This window comes from Acanthisitta chloris, unplaced genomic scaffold (genome assembly GCF_000695815.1).
Source record: "Acanthisitta chloris isolate BGI_N310 unplaced genomic scaffold, ASM69581v1 scaffold11262, whole genome shotgun sequence".
Classification (NCBI taxonomy): domain Eukaryota; kingdom Metazoa; phylum Chordata; class Aves; order Passeriformes; family Acanthisittidae; genus Acanthisitta; species Acanthisitta chloris.
Window position 1 is genome coordinate 477 of NW_008659913.1, and position 15,930 is coordinate 16,406.

General features: G+C 50.9%; 1 protein-coding gene across 1 annotated transcript in view; it reads right to left on the reverse strand.

Moving 5' to 3' along the window:
• Positions 1–3,328: 3,328 nt before the first annotated feature.
• The window catches only part of HSPA9 (heat shock 70kDa protein 9 (mortalin)), a 20,936-nt gene continuing 8,334 nt past the window's right edge, over positions 3,329–15,930 (reverse strand). The window contains exons 9-16 of the mRNA XM_009069595.1: positions 15,687–15,896; positions 13,130–13,357; positions 12,264–12,368; positions 11,105–11,222; positions 8,772–8,866; positions 6,850–6,942; positions 4,860–5,000; positions 3,329–4,073 (exon numbers count right to left, since the gene is read on the reverse strand). Coding sequence (XP_009067843.1) covers positions 4,014–4,073; positions 4,860–5,000; positions 6,850–6,942; positions 8,772–8,866; positions 11,105–11,222; positions 12,264–12,368; positions 13,130–13,357; positions 15,687–15,896 — 1,050 coding nt within the window. The 3' untranslated portion in view covers positions 3,329–4,013. The remainder of the gene's footprint in view (positions 4,074–4,859; positions 5,001–6,849; positions 6,943–8,771; positions 8,867–11,104; positions 11,223–12,263; positions 12,369–13,129; positions 13,358–15,686; positions 15,897–15,930) is intronic.

Sequence of the window (15,930 nt, forward strand, 5' to 3'; positions counted from 1 at the left end):
ATGTCATTCCCCATGTTCAGGTGGTACTGCCTGGCCATCAGTATCTGCCTGTTGTCTCTTGTCCTGTTGCTGGGCCCCCCAGAGCAGAGCCTGATCCATCCCCTGACACCTCCTGCAGACACTGACAGACACTGACAAGGTCCCTCTCAGTGTCTCTTCTCGAGGCTGAACAGCCCCAGCTCCCTCACAGCCTGTCCTTCTCAGAGAGTCCAGTCCCTTCAGCATCCCTGTAGCCTCTGCTGGACCCACTCCAGGAGCTCCATGACCCTGGACTGAGGAGCCCAGAACTGGACACAGCACTCCAGATGTGCCTCACCAGGACCAAGTATAGGAGCAGGATCACCTCCCTGACCTGCTGTCAATACTTTTCTTAATGCATCCCAGGATTCCTTTGGGTTTCTCTATCATCAAGGTCATGCCTGGAAGCTGCTGTGAATTTCTGAGCTTCCTGGTTGGATTTAAAGTCCTGTTTCACCGCTGGGGCTGAGCAAGTATCCGTTTCAGCCCTCACAGGTATTCTTTCCACATGCATCTGGTTCCACACAGCCCTTTATAATCCTGCTCTAAGAGCACTAAGACACTGGATTATGCATGGTTTTAGAAGCTGATCTGCTGAGGTGGAAGTTTCTGTGCCTGATATGCCAGGAACAGTGTGTGCAGATAAGCAGGTGGACAACAGCTTACCCTGTGCCCCCCTGGCAGTCCTGCCCTTCCAGCTCCCTCCAGGAACTCTGCTCCAAGGAGCACCCGCTGAGTTACGGCCTCTGCCCGCGGCTCCCGCTTCCTGCGGAGGTTCTGCTCGGGCGATTCTCCCGCAGCATCCCGGCCCGCGGCTGGCACGGCGCCGCGGGAACGCGAGGGAGCGGAGCAGAGAGGGGCTGAGCCTCTGGATAACTTTCTCTGTGCACTGCTGTAGCTCTTTTGAGCAGAGTGCAGCGGAGGAGCTGATCTCCCGCTCAGGGGAGAGAGCATCTCTTTCCTCCTGTGCAGTCCTGCAGTCCCCAGGGAAGCCGAGCACCTGCCCGCACAGGCACCGCGGTGAGTCCCGGTCCTCCCTAAACACGCCGTGGATGCCCCGAGCTGGGGAAGAAGGCTCTCAAGAAGGGGAATGCAGAGGAGATACCTGTGCCTGCCTGCAATCTCAGCCCTGTTTGTGGCACTGGAAGGTGTTTTAAGGCAGAGCTGACAGAGCCCGGGGGGCTGTGCCTGGCCCTGACCGGCTCCCACCGCAGGGGCTCGGGCAGGAGGGAGCACAAAGCACACACACAGCTCTGCTGCCTTTTCCCCGGAGTTTTGCAAAACTTCTCTTAATTACTGCCGTACACAAACCAGGAATCTATCCCAAAGCTGCAGCACTGATGGAGCTACAGACTTCATAATACAAGTATCGGCCTACGTGGAGTATGAATCCAAACAGCCTTTCCCCCGTGCCGGGGCACACTGCACCTTCCCAGCAGCAGGACAGCAGCAGTCAGTCCCTCAGGGCAGGAGTCACTCTTCCCACCAGAGGTACAGCCCAGCTGCTGCACCTCCTGCCTTCCCGGCACCTTGTCACAGCAGGAAACTCTTCTCAGCAGGACACACATCACCCGATTTCGCTCCTCCCTCCCCAGTTCAATAATTTATCTTATAAAGGAGGAGCTAAGAACAGATCATTAAAAAATAAAGAACCTCCATGAAAAATGTATTTAAACTGTGACAGGAAAAATAATTCACTGAAGGAAAGGCCAACCCCGGTGAATGATTCAGGACGCTGGAGGCAGCGAGAGGCTCCCTGAGCCGCGCGGCAGCACTGCTGTCCTGGGCTGCCCCCGCCCTGCTGCAGGGACAGCAGCTACGCAGCAGGAACAGCTCCTACCGAGCATGGCTTGCAAACTCTCTCACTTAAGGGCACTTCCTTTCAGCACCTGAATGCCCAACTCACAGTGCCGGAGAATTTCAGACTGTACTTTTATCCAGGGGGTCAGTTTGGACAGGAGCAGCAGCAGAAGGGAATTCCGAAGTCACCTGCAGTCAAACAGGTAATTCTTTGTAAAGGTAATTCTCAGGAAATGCACAGCCACGTGCTCCTGCCAGGCCCAGACATGAGCAGGGTGACAGTGTGACAGAACAAAGCACACAGCTCCACACCTAAGACAAACACAGTTGCACATCTGGATGACACAAACAGCTCTTGGGAGCAGCAGTTGCCATGGACATGGACATCCTTAGCCACCCGTTCCTCGAAGCTTCCAGGAAAGCACCTGGCCATGTGATCCAAGGACACCTCAGCCTGCCATTACCCACCCATGACACAGACCTGCCACTTAAAAAAACAACAGAACAGAGCCTGGACCCACACAGGGTTGATTTGTGTCACTTGGCCACTTGTGGGAGACCTGGGTACACACAACCAGCCTCAGGGCTGGCAGGCTGCACAGTACAGAATCCACCCTGGAATCAGCCACAGGAGAGCCAGGAGCCCTAGGTCACACCAACCGCCCTGCTGAAAGCAAAGCAAAGCAAAGCACTGTTTTAGGTTGGAACTCCTCAGTCCACGTGGAGGAAGGCAGCACAACACTCCCAACTGCTGTTCAGACCCCCTTGCACACCTGCCTCCCCCATCACACCCCAGGTGTGCTGCAGGCTGGGCCCCCAAGGCACTGCCCCTTCTTTGCTCCTGTGCCTGCATCAGGCCCTCATCAGGTCAGAAAGCCTCAAGCTCCCTCTCACTTCACAGTTAGGCTACTCACTACTTCTGAGATTTTTAAGTCTTGGTCCCTTCCAGTCTGTAACTTAAAGGAAAGCTCACAGAGTCAGCACTAGAGTAGCCTTCCGTGATAGCTTCTCTCTTACCCAGGAAACTGTCTAGAGTGCTAGAAAAAAAACTCCTTTCCTAAATACCTGAGTTGTCAGGACAATGCAGCTGTAAACTGTGGTTTTTGTTTCCAGTTCATGACACACAGAAAAACGGAAGGGGAAAAAGGAGGCACAGATCCATTCATTGTGGCAAGGAGACTGCACCTCCTTGGAAAACTGGGCTGCTAGAAGCCACAGTGGGTGACTGGTGCTGCAGGCTGACAGCCTGTTTCAGAAGGCTGAGGCCTGAGCACAAAGTCCCACTGCTACTGCAGGTCACAGGGCTTCAGGCACCTCATGAGTGCAGCAGCAACACTCTCAGAAGGGACTAACCCCACCTGACATCAGACACCACCTTTCTGCCTATGAATGAGGCACAAGTTCCAGAAAGCTGCTGTGCCATGGCTGACTGTACCCCACAGAGCTCTCCCAGGCAGTGACAGTCCTGTTCTCCATCCCAGGCCAGGATACCATCAATTCCATGTTGGACACTTTTCTGCTTTTATTTAAAAAAAATCCAGGATGGATCCAGTAAGTTTTATTATCAAGGAAACTGTTTCACCATAAGCAGAGAACAGACACAGGACAGAGCAGAAGGCTCAGACAAGCAAAGCATTTAACTTCCACATAGCCTCTCTTGTAGGAAATAATGTTACAGCTGTTTGAAGTAATCCCTTTCCTTCAGAACGAGGGTCCCAGCCTAGCTCAGAGCTGAAAGGGCTCCAGCAACATCTCGACCCTTGCCCTGCTGCTCTCAGGCCTTATTACTGCTCACAGTACTCAAATCCACGAGGACAGGTTCATACAGGCCTCACTGCCCTCCCCATTTCAGCATGCTTCCATCTCCACCCCTCAAATTCAGTGACACGGTTTCCAAACTCGGATCTGGATTTAGTACACCATTGTGTCAATCAGTGAGGCCCCAGGTGCCTCAGGTGAGCATCCCAGGGCCAAACACCTACCTTTGTCTGGCATGAATTAACCTTCATCAAGTGACAATTTATCTAGCAGACACATCACTAAGTTTATACATTAAAGAATTTTATATATAGAATACTGCAAAAACACAGTAAGTCTGGATTCTGCCCCTTGCTGCTCAGGAAGGTCCCTTCTCTCCCAAGCGTCAAGAAATCGACCTCTTCTTCACACTCCAGCCCAGGTGAGACAGAGACTCCTTATTGCTTCTCTTCCTTCTGATCCCCTGGGCTTCCAGAGCCCTCTCGCTCAGAGGCCATCTGTGAAAACATCAGCTTGTTAGCTGTAGTGACAACTGCTGCTCCTGGACATTGTTCCCTGGCTCACTGCTCAGCTCCGGCCTGGAGAACCCTTTCTGCAGTGCCACCAGCAATTGTCCACTGGGTAACAGAACCAACCCTCATCTCTTCATGAGCTGTGAGAGGGAGGAAACATTTGCCCACTATTTATGCTTTCCCAGGGGATACAACAAGCTTACACTGCAGCACTGTTGGTTTGCAGCTTTCCACAGTAAGGACAGCCTAGCACCACCAAGGGCACCTGGGCAGTGTGCCACTGCCATCCTGGGAGAGTCCCCAGACAGGTAATACACACTGGCCAGGGCTCCAGTAGGTGGGCACTTCACTGGGAAGCACATGGAGAGGAAAATCCCCATGACCTCACTACTGTAGATTCAGGCAGACTGAACAGGAAGCCTGTTTTACATCACCCCTAAGTTCAGGCATTACTTTACTCCTTCGGGTACTCCGTGCACCAAGGGCACTTCAGGCTCTTCTTGATGTTCCTTATGAGGAACTTCCAGCACTTCTCCACAGAATTCTATACAGTAACAGAACCCCTGGCCCAGAGGCTACCTATGGCAGCATGTTCACAGTGTCAGGCCTCCAACTCCGTCCAATCTTCCACAGCTGCCCCTTCAAGTCACTTGGGGGGAGCTGCACCAAGGCTCAGTGACACCTCCCAGCCCAGCACTTCCCTGGAGTTTGGTGTCATGACTCCCCCCTCCCCAGCTGAGGGCTCTCAAATGGAGATGACCATGGACCTACCTTCTTGTATGCCATCTCAAAGAGTTTCAGGGAAGCCTGTTGCAGGCTGGTTGCTGCCTGCCTGATGTTCTCTCCTGTTTCAGAATCTTTACGAGCCAGAAGTTCCCTCATTTTAGCAATTTCTTCCTTTAATTTGTTGCACTGCAAATAAAACACAAAATACCCAAAATGAAATGCTGCACTTGGTTCACTGAGAATCTCCACCCTGTCATTTTACCCATTTACTGGCCACAGCAAAACTACCTTGCCAGAAGCCCTGAAGTTAAGGCTCCAACAGAGTCTGCAGGGATTAGGAGTGTGCCCAGTTCCCAGTGGGCACCTGTCCACTTCACTAACCATGTCCCAGTTGGCAATAATAGGGCCCCTTGTTTGCTGTCTGGGCAGAGGCGCCAAGGACAGAGAGCCCTGCAGAGCCTGACAGCTCGCCAGGGACATGCTCGCTGCCTGGCACACCTCATCCATGAGTCAGCCACTCCAGAAGCCAGGAAAGGGGAACAGAAAGCTGGTTTTCATCCATATTTAAGGCATTGTCAGAGAGCCAACAAGCAAGGCTGCTCATCACCCTGTTTAATGCCTTTGTCGCATGTGCAAGGAGCAGAGAGGCAAACCAAAGCAGTACAATCCCAGCCCAGCTCCTGCAGCCATCTGTCAAACCCTGCACACAGCCTGGCATTCCCCTGCCAGCCTGGCTGGAAAGACAGGCCTGGAGCAGAGGGGCTCCTGGGGACAGCTGTGCCCACGGCACTCACAGCCCAGACGTGGGCAGAACTCGCAGACACACCATGGGAAGGGGAAGGTGAGCCACAGCTTGTGTCAGCCACCATCACCCCCTGGCAGCACAGTGCTTCTGCCAAGCACTGCTTCCCCTTTCCCCTTGGCATTCCCCTCCAAAACTGTTACAGGGAACAGTGCCTGCAGGGCATTTAGGCTCTGTGCTCCTGTAAGAGAAAACTCCAGTGATCACAACCCCAAACACAGACCCAGCCAAGATCAGAGAATGACAGACTGGTTTGGGTTGGAAAGGACCTTAAAGTCCATCTCATTCCATCCCCCTGCAATGGCCACTCAGTAGCCCAGGTGTCTCCAAGCCCTGTCCAACCTGGCCTGGAACACAGTGATGGAGCAGACACAGCTGCTCTGGGCAACCTGTGCCAGTGCCTCAGCACCCTCACAGGGAAGAATTCCTTCCCAACATTCCACCTAACCCTGGCCTCTGAAAGTTTAAAACCACTGCCCCTTGTCCTGTCACTATCCGGTGTGCTGAGAAACAGCCTTTCAACCCACCCGAGGCTGCTACCAATAATTCTGTTCCCACTAAGGCCTCACAGAGCTCCCAGAAACCCTTTTATTCCCAGAGTTGTTAACATGAAGACTGGGCACTTTGTTTTAAACTTGGCTTTTGAAATTCACAATGCAGAAACTATCCCTCAGAGTGGTGTGAAAAGCGTTCTTTAATACTAAATATCTCTTTCTCTCCCAAGACAGAAAAACTGGAGTTAAGTGGACACAGCGCTTTTTATTGCCCCCAAGCTCTTGGGTGCTGTGCACGTCCTGCCAGGACAGCACAGCAGCTCTGCCCTTGTCCCTGCGCTAACACATTGGCCGGCACTGTCCATAATCTCCAGTTTTGGAGCACAACTGTCCCCTCAGGAGCCAGCCACAGCACAGTTCTTATCAAACCACTGCAAGGCCAAGCCAAGGACATGGCTCCTACAGAAACCTTGCATCAGCAGCTTCCCAGGCTCTCGGATCCTCAGTGACACTGAGCTTACACTTTGAAATACAGTATTTGCTGTTAACCAAGCCCTGTTCCTCTGAGTTTGTCCATACATCCTCCCCTCAGCCACACTCATCCCAAAGTGCACAATCCAAGTCAATGACTATGCCATCCTTACCCAGAGCTGGTGCAGTGCCCAGAGCCAGCTGTGAGTTAAGGGAGAATATGAGCAAAGATTGAGTAAGGAATCTTACCTGCCTCACCATTACCTACCTCATCTGCTGGCAGCTGATCCTTGAACTCCTCCATCTTGGACTCCGTGTCATGGATGATGCCCTCAGCCATGTTGACAGCCTCCACACGTTCCTGGCAGAGGGCACACAAGGGGCTACTGCACACAGCTCATACTTAGCAGGTGACATTTCTTTCCCCAAACGGCCAAACTCCAATTTACGGCCCACCCAAGGCCCTTCTTAGCAACAAGGGGTAAGAAGAAATGCAAGCAAAGCATTTCTAGATGCAGTGTGGCACCAGCAGGCCCAAAGACAGTCTGTGCGCATCAGCCCTCTGCTTTCACACTCAAACTCACTTCTCTGAAGTAGAAGTGACTAATGCAGCATTACTGGTGGCACACTGAAAAGGCCACAACCTTCAGGGACAGCACAGCAGGCTCTGCTCTGCTCCCTGGGAAAGCAGCAGAGCTTTTGGAAAGTATTCTTAAGCTTCTTCAGCAACAAGGGCACTAGAGACAACTCAAACTCTGGGCTGTGTTACTCATGTTCCCTTATTACAAAAAACTGAGTTATGCATTCATGACAGTAAAACCATGATCACAAAAGTGTAGCGAGGGAATTTTGCCACAGTTAGCCACTCAAGTAAAGAGAAGTGTTAGCTAAAGTAACCTAATCACCCTCCTCTGAGAGCTCACTGGACAGGGACGAGTCCCACTTCAGGACTACAGCAGAGCGGAACTTACTCAGCAATTTAAGATACGAAGTAAGGAAGCAGGGAAGTTTTCAAGCAGCCTCTTTGAATGCCAGGCCTGCCCCTACATTTCATGGCAATGATGAGGTTATTTAAATAGTGGGACTTTCAGCCCAATGTCTTTCAAGGTTCTTCATCTAACCTACAGATGCTCCTCAGCCAGTGCTTTGTGGCTTTTGAGATTCTGAGGCAAGGTGATGCTGCTTCACATGAATTTATTCCATGCCTTCTACCCCTCAGTTCTCTTCTGATCCCTTCACTACCAAGGGTGAGATTTACAGCACTGCCTGAACACCTGAGACAGGTTCCTACAGACTGGAAGAACACAAAGTGCATCAGTTCAATGTCCCAGTTTCAGCAAACACCAAACATGTTGGAGCCACAACCCAGAGCAGGTCTGCTTAAAAATCAATGTCGCAGATTTAGTTTCAGAATTTGTTAGTACTACCTTCATTAAACCAATTAGTTCCAACCATTAATCCCATGAGCATCACAAGTTTGGCCACTCCACCATGGCAAGTGTCAGCCTTTTTTTGACAAACCCAGTGAGGATTTCCACCACCTCCTGATGGCCTCACCTGCACCGAGGGCCAAGAGTGTGCTCACACAGACACAGCATTCAACAAGCCACAGTGCAACTTTAACCACTATGGAAAGCAACTTCCACTCATAAAGGAAGAGTTTGAGGTCCAGCTTTGCTTGGCAGGTTCTATGAACTAAGCTCTAGCATAAACTCAGAGTAGCTTAACTATCCCCATCCTGCCTCCATTTAACTGCTCATGGATGTGAGCAGCCAGTCGCAGAGCTGGGTGCTTGGCTGCAAATGCACAGCCAAGGTAACAGGCAGGTGGGCAAGAAAGAGCAGTGATGACAAAAGGCATAACTAGAGCTGCACAGCTGTTTGTCATGAGCTATAGGCAGGTAAGTTTGCTTACTGTTGCCTCTATGACCCAGGAGCTCCTTAGGGAGCAATTAAAATGCTGTTGACACAGGGCAAGGGACCCGACCCAAACTCAAGATCCAAATGTCTCTGCAAATACCTTGCAACTCTGGAGTGTAAATGAATGTAAGGCAGCAGATACTTGGGCACCAGCTGCAGAGCTGACAGAGCAGAGCCTGCAGCTCCCTCAGAGGTGGGCAGCAGACAGCATGTAGTGGTGGTAAGCAGCAGGTACACCACTCGCTGGGAGATGCCCTGACCATCCCCTTACCTTTCTCCGCCTGTCTTCCTCTGCATATTTCTCTGCATTCTTTACCATGTTCTCAATTTCATCTTTGCTAAGGCCACCAGAAGACTGGATCACAACTGCAGGAGAGAAGAAGCATTGATGAAGGACATGCTCTCATCTTTGAGGAAAAGATAATTTCCAAAACCTAATCCAGGACAGAGTGCAGGGACTCTGTAGGCAGTACAAGGACAGTCAGTCTCTGAACAGGTAGCAATGCTGCTGGCAAGGTAACAGATTGATCTCTTAGATCTACAAACTCCCCAGCTCTGCCAGACACTTCCTGCTTGCTGGTCTGCAAATCACCTCTGCCAGCGTTCAGTTACTCCTTCTGGGAAGTGAGGGTGCACCAAAACCCCAAACCAAAGGAGCATCCCAGCAGGTTAGAACCACTAACTAAAAAACACAATCCACCCAAAAACCCAATCAACCAACAAAAAAAATCCAGAGAGAAGGAATTGTTTCACCAGAGATACCCTTCCCTGCTGGAAAGCACCCCAGGCTGGTGGCAGGGTAAGACAACATTCCCCACCCACCTCCTCTCACTGCCCTTAGTAAGGGAAAGAAGCATGACCATGGACAGGTTCTTACATGTTCCCTCTTTCTTTTCCTCCATTAGTGTCCAAAAGTAGAGTCTACACTTAAACCAATTTCTGCAGTAAAGCCTAATTTAATTGTGAAAGAGAGGACCAACACCCAGGATATCATGAAGTCAGAAACAGTGTATGCCAAGACCCTCACACGAAGTTTTCTATGTAAGATCTGTCAGTGGTACGACACCCTGGACAAAGACAGACATGCACACGTGGATGCAGGAATGGGATGAGCAATTCAGCCTTGTACTTAGGACCACATCTGCACACAGGTAGGCAGCTAAAAGAAGTTCTGGTTGCCTGTTATCAAGAGACTTTCCTCAGCAGCAGCAGGCTGCCACGCATCCCAAATCTACAAGGAAATCAAAGCAACAAGCAGTGTGGTTTTGGTAACAAATTACTGCTAAGAAGCCAAGCAGTGTGACTGAGAGTGGCACACACCACGGAGTTGCACATACAGAGTTAATACTTTTCTCAGCTGGAAGATTTCACTGCTCAAGGGGTTGTCTCCAAAAAACAATTGAAGGGCAGCATACAGGCTTCCCAGTTAGAGGCACAAAAGGTGTATTTTGTATCAGGGGAATCTATAAATGCTTCACATTAATTTTATGAGTCCACAACAGAGCTTTAGAAACTGTCAGTTGTGTCATTAATTATCACAGAACACCAGGTCTAACATTTCATTGCACCACAGAGCAAAACACACTGACAGCTTGAAATGCCCAAGCCTCCTGCCAGTTAGAGAACACTGCCAGCCTCAGTGGATGAAAAGGAACAAGGTGGTTACATGGAGTACCTGCTGCTTCAGAACACTGGAACCTCCAGACCTTTGAAATGAAGTAATTACAAACAAACAGAGTCTGGGCACAGGGCTGATCTGTTCAGCTGTACATGACATGCCTTGGGAGTCAGAGATCTTCCCAGTTTGACTGCTCCCTCGAAAGCTGGCACCTCCATGCAGACAGCCATCCCTGGATGTTAGCAGAGGGCACTCCCAAAGAAACAAAACTCAGCAGCACAGCTCAAGGACAACTCCTCCAAGGTACTGCATTCCCAAATCCTAATTCCTGTACCTTCAGGGTAACACAGGCAGAATGACACTGCCCTGAGTGTCTCAGTGACACAAGACACCCCTGTGAAGCACCAGGAGCACTGCCCACAAACAACTGCATGCCTCTGGGCACTGAAGCACAGCTGATCCATGCAGGAAACATCAGGAAACAGCTGCACTCTGCTCAGACATTGCTGTAGCAATCCCAGCAGATGGCAAGACCATGAAAGGACTGTCACACAGGGCAACATGACATGGAAAGTAGTAAAACCTTGCCAGTGAGGACTGCCCTCACCTTGGCATAGGCAGGTGCTGCATCTCTGCCTAATGTGCAAGGACAGCATCCATTGGCAGCTGTCTGCTGGCAGGCTACTGCAGGGTTCAGAGTGCTGTGTACTCACAGCTTTACTTCCCTAAAGCCAAGCTGCAGGTCACTTCTGTCACTTTTCCCCCTCCCCATCCCATTTTCATTTTGCCCTCCTTTCCAGAGGAGGCACTTAGGCTGTGATGACAACTGCTGGCAACAGATCGTGTCATCTTTGTCAAGCCACACACTGCACAGTCCCCACCCTGGGCTGTGGAATGCCCATCAAGGCAGCACTCCAAAACGTCTGGGGTCACTTAGTGTTACCTCACTACTGCCTTGTCCCTGGGCAGCACCCCAGAGCACTTACTCTGCTGTTCACGGCCGGTGCCCTTATCCTTGGCTGACACATGCACAATCCCATTGGCGTCGATGTCAAAGGTGACCTCAATCTGGGGCACTCCGCGTGGCGCAGGGGGGATCCCGACCTGAGAATACAAGTGTTGCCCATCAGCTCCCACACAGACACAAGCTCAGGGCATGATGGTCCAGTGCCGGGCACCTTGCCTTGGTGGTCTCACACTGAACCAACTATTAACGAGCCCTCAGAGTCGAGTCCTCTAAACACCTGTTGGCATGCTGCAGTGCACTGCACTCTTGATTTAACAGGATGCAGGTTTGTACCCAGGACAAGTGCACAGAAACCACAAGGTGTAGCCCCCAAGTTTGGTTTCAAGGTGATACAGGTTCTGCTTTACTGCCAAACAAGCTTCTCATCCATATACATGGCAGGATGCTCCATTTCCTCAGGTTTTCTTTTCTGTGGGGCTCTTCCCAGCAAGCTGGGACAAACTGCACAGGGATTTGGTTTGGCAGCCACACACTACCCACACCAATCCCTGGAGCATATCTGCCCTCCATTAAGCAGGATGTGGTGCTCAGTTTCAGAAAGTGTCCACACAATTCTTCTTCAGAATGATGTGTTGACAGTTAACATCACGGCACACACACTGCAACCCACACCGGGGCACAGATGTCCTGAGGAACCTTGGTTCACATTAACTCATCTCTCAGGCACTCACAGAACAGCAGGGCTAGGCTGGAACAGGTTACCCTAGGGACTGCAAGTACCCTGGAGCCTGCTTCAAGCCCTGGCTTTGCAACACCAGGGGGAAGGCCAGTATTCAGATTATCTGCTGCACAGGCCTGGTACTGTACAGATCTTTTGTGCCCAGAGAGACCTCTTAGGTGACCAAATCTTAAAGCTGCAGTAGCCCCCATGCCACATCAGACTGCTCAGAAACTCTGAGCTCCATCTTAAATGCCAGCTGATCCTCTGCCACGGAAAGGCTGTCCCACAGAGCCAGGCTGTGCCCCTGGAGCTTGCTTTTCTACTATAAATGGGGTCATCTGTATTCTGGAAGATGACTCCCCCCAGCACTGCCTTCAGGGGTCAACTGAAATGGAGAAGGCTCTGAATGTCTCAAAGAAGGTCAGTTCTAAGGTCATGAATAGAGTGGCTAACATACCAATGTGAACTGGCCAAGAAGCTTGTTGTCACTAGCCATCTCTCTTTCTCCCTGGCACACTTTGATCTCCACTTGTGTTTGCCCATCAGCAGCTGTAGAAAACACCTGCAGAAAAGGAACACAAAGTTACTAGATAGGTAATAAATTGGAACACACCAACTGATGCAGTTATAAGCTGACTGAACAAGGAATAAAAGGAAGCTCCTTGGAAGAGAAAGAATTAAATGATTGTTGTTCTTCTGTCCATCTGACAAAACTCCAAGGTATCAAGGGCAGCAACAGCCAAGCTCACTGTCACCTTGTCCTACATGCACTCGGGGACACAACAACTGTCCATGCCGCGGCAGCAGCAGGCTCCATGGCAGCCACCACAACACCTGGAGCAGCAGGGCTGTGGCCCAACCCCGTGCTCCAGGCAGAGCACACAACAGCAGGCCCAGACAAGGCCAAGTGAAGGAAAGGATCACACCCAAATCTACCAGGGCCTTACAACACAGGCAGAAAGTTAATCCCTCCTGAGGCATGGAGCCCAAGAAAGGTGGTCCGCAACAGGTGTGGTGTTCAGTTGCAGAAGATCTCCACGCAATTCTCTTAAGAATGTGTTGACAGCTAACATCATGGCACACACCCTGACAAGGCCACAAACATCCTGGGGACCTTGGCACACATTAACTCAACTCCCCTCCCCTCTTGGGCACACTAATAATCAACAGAGATACTCAGTGGCTGACATTAAGCCTGATTTCAACTCGACTTTTCCTTGACAGACAAGGAAGAGACTGAGATCTACTGGGATGCCTTGGCGAGCCTTCACTGAGTGTCTGAGTGCACCCCAGCAGCCCACCCCATCCAGAGTGAATTCATACCTGGCTCTTCTTGGTTGGGATGGTGGTATTCCTGTTGATAAGCTTTGTGAAGACACCTCCCAGTGTCTCAATCCCCAAGGAGAGGGGAGTCACATCCAGCAGCAGCACATCTGTTACATCACCAGCTAACACACCCCCCTGGATAGCGGCACCCATAGCCACGGCCTCATCAGGATTAACTGCTTTGCTGGGAGCACGGCCAAACAGCTCCTGCACAGTCTGCTGCACCTGCATGGAGAGACAGCACAGCCCATAGGTAGGGGGAACCACCACTGCCACACGGACATGCCAGCCTCAGCTCAGCTTTGTATCCTCCTGCTGCCATGGAACCCTGCGGCATGACAAACACTAAGCTTCAGGTCTGTGCCTGTTCCCTAATTCCATACACCCTATGCACTCATTTCAGACCAGTCAAGCCCTTCTCTGAAGGCTTTTTTGCCATCAGGTTTGACAGCTGCAAGTCAGCCTACATCAGTGCTTTCATGTAGCCCAGCCATATTCAGAAGGGATCACTCCTTGTTCATCTAGGAGTCAAGGACTGCTCCCTGGGAACTCCTACAAGCCAGCACTGAGCAGAACACAGCTGTCAAGGACCGTACAGCTGTGAAGGCAGAGCACAGGGAAGGGAAACAATCCAGAAGGACAGTCCATCTTGTCTGCATGCAATAAGGGAACAGATGAAAGAGAAATTGTACAAAGAACAGTATTTTCAAACCCTTTATTTAACAGGCTGTTTCGGCAGAGCAGATGTGCTGCGTCAGCAGTCTGGGCTGCGTTGTTAGCTCTGCACTGCTCAGCCTGTTCGGAAGGATTGTGCTCAGGGCTGCAATGGATTTACTGCTGAGGCATCCAGACAGGAATGCAATAAGGGTCTGCACCAGAGCACAGCTCAGAACTCGCCTCCTTGCCCTACAAGGGAAGGGTATGGGACTTGTGCTCCTTCCCAACTACAGCTGTTGGGCACACATCAGCACAGGTGAGTGTGACATGCCTGGAAAGCTGTGCTGGAAGCAAACACTGCAGCCAGGAGACACCTGCCCAGAGTGTTCATTGGAGAGGAAGACTCTTGATGTGCAAGCATATAATTAAATGCAAGTCTCTCCCTCTGGAGGCACATTTTGCAGGACAAAAGAAACATGACTTCTAACCACCCACAGTACTTCTCCTGGAGCACTGGCCATGGGAGTGCTCCGAAGAAGGCACACTCCCTCCTAGCAGGGTGAAGAGAACAATGCACACAAGAGAAGGCTCTGGGCTGTGTACCACACACAGGCACTGATTTTAGAGCCAGGAAGCACTCAGGAAAGCTTTCTGCAAGCTCAAAGCCACAGATGCTGGGGGTTATAAATAAGGGGTAAAAAAGAAAAACAATAATAAAAAAATTAAAATCCGTATTTAAGTCCTGTCTTCCACTCCCAAAGTATACGTTTCAGGAAGGGCTTTCACAGTTCCAGAAGTGTTTGTAATCACTTTATATGTAGGTAATCACACCATTTTCCTTTATCCAGGAGGAACAGCAGGGACTTTGGGAAGGTACAGCACAGGTACTCCACTTGAGCTTTGGCCAGATCAGGAGCTTCTGTTTATCTTGTTGCTCTGCCACTCCTGCCTGAGTGACCTTCTGCTCACACTAACATCACCTCCAGCCACCAGGGAAGAAAAACCCTCCCATCAAATCCCAGATCAACCCCAAGCAGGATCATGGACACACCTACCCTAGAGAGAACCTGCAAATCACAAAACTGAACAGAAAACAAATAGTCCTGATCGCTCTGGGATCAGCATCTGATGCTCTCTGTAGGAAAGGACACACTGTACCCTTGGCGAGAGTATACTTCCACGTTCAGCTCTGGCCTCAGGGGAGCAGCAGCCTGCATGGCTGAGAACAGAACAGTAAACCACCTGCAGACAGCACCTTATCTACAAGACTGTGCATGTCAGCACAGCAGGCTTTTAAGTGACCCACTGGTGCTTATCTTCAGAGAATATAAGGGCCAGGCATTAGGTAAGGAGTGACTGGAGCAGCCAGTGAAATGGGCTTACCAACACCCAGTCTCACACAGGTAACTGAATACACACAGCCAGCAGGTTACAGAGAGGTTCTGCTCATGCTGTTCTGTCACAGCTAGCTACAGCGCTCTGCACGGGGAGGAAATCCCCTGGAAGGCAGAGACTATTGAGAGGTGACTGTCAGTGAAGTGTACCTTTATCACACACTGAGCCCACAAGAGAAAACACTGTGTGCATCCCCACAATGCTGCTCATGTACAGCCCACATGAGAATGTCAGGCCGAAGTTGAACTTTCAACTCCCGACACCTTCCACTTGTCTTTATGGAGTGCAACAACCCCCAGATCCAGGCTGAGCTAACTGAACAGGATAAGAGTCCCTTCTCACTCCCTTTATGTGACTCCTCAGCCTGTCTGCTCTGCTCTGGGGCCCTCAGCTGCTGAAGCTCTGGAGCCACCATACTCAGCCTTTCTGCTACAGATCCCCCTTGACAGCAAGCACGAGGCAGCAGTGACAGCTCTGCCTGGAACAGGGACTTAGCTCATACCTTCGGCATTCTGGTCATGCCACCAACCAGGATGACTTCCCCAATGTCACTCTTGCTGACTTCAGCATCCTGCATGGCCTTCTGGCACGGGGCTACTGTCCTCTTGATGAGATCAGCCACGATGCCCTCGAACTGTGCACGGCTCAGCTTCATGTTCAGGTGCTTCGGTCCAGAGGCATCCATAGTCAGGTAGGGCAAGTTGATGTCTGTCTGCAGCACAGCAACACCCACAGTGAAAAGCAGG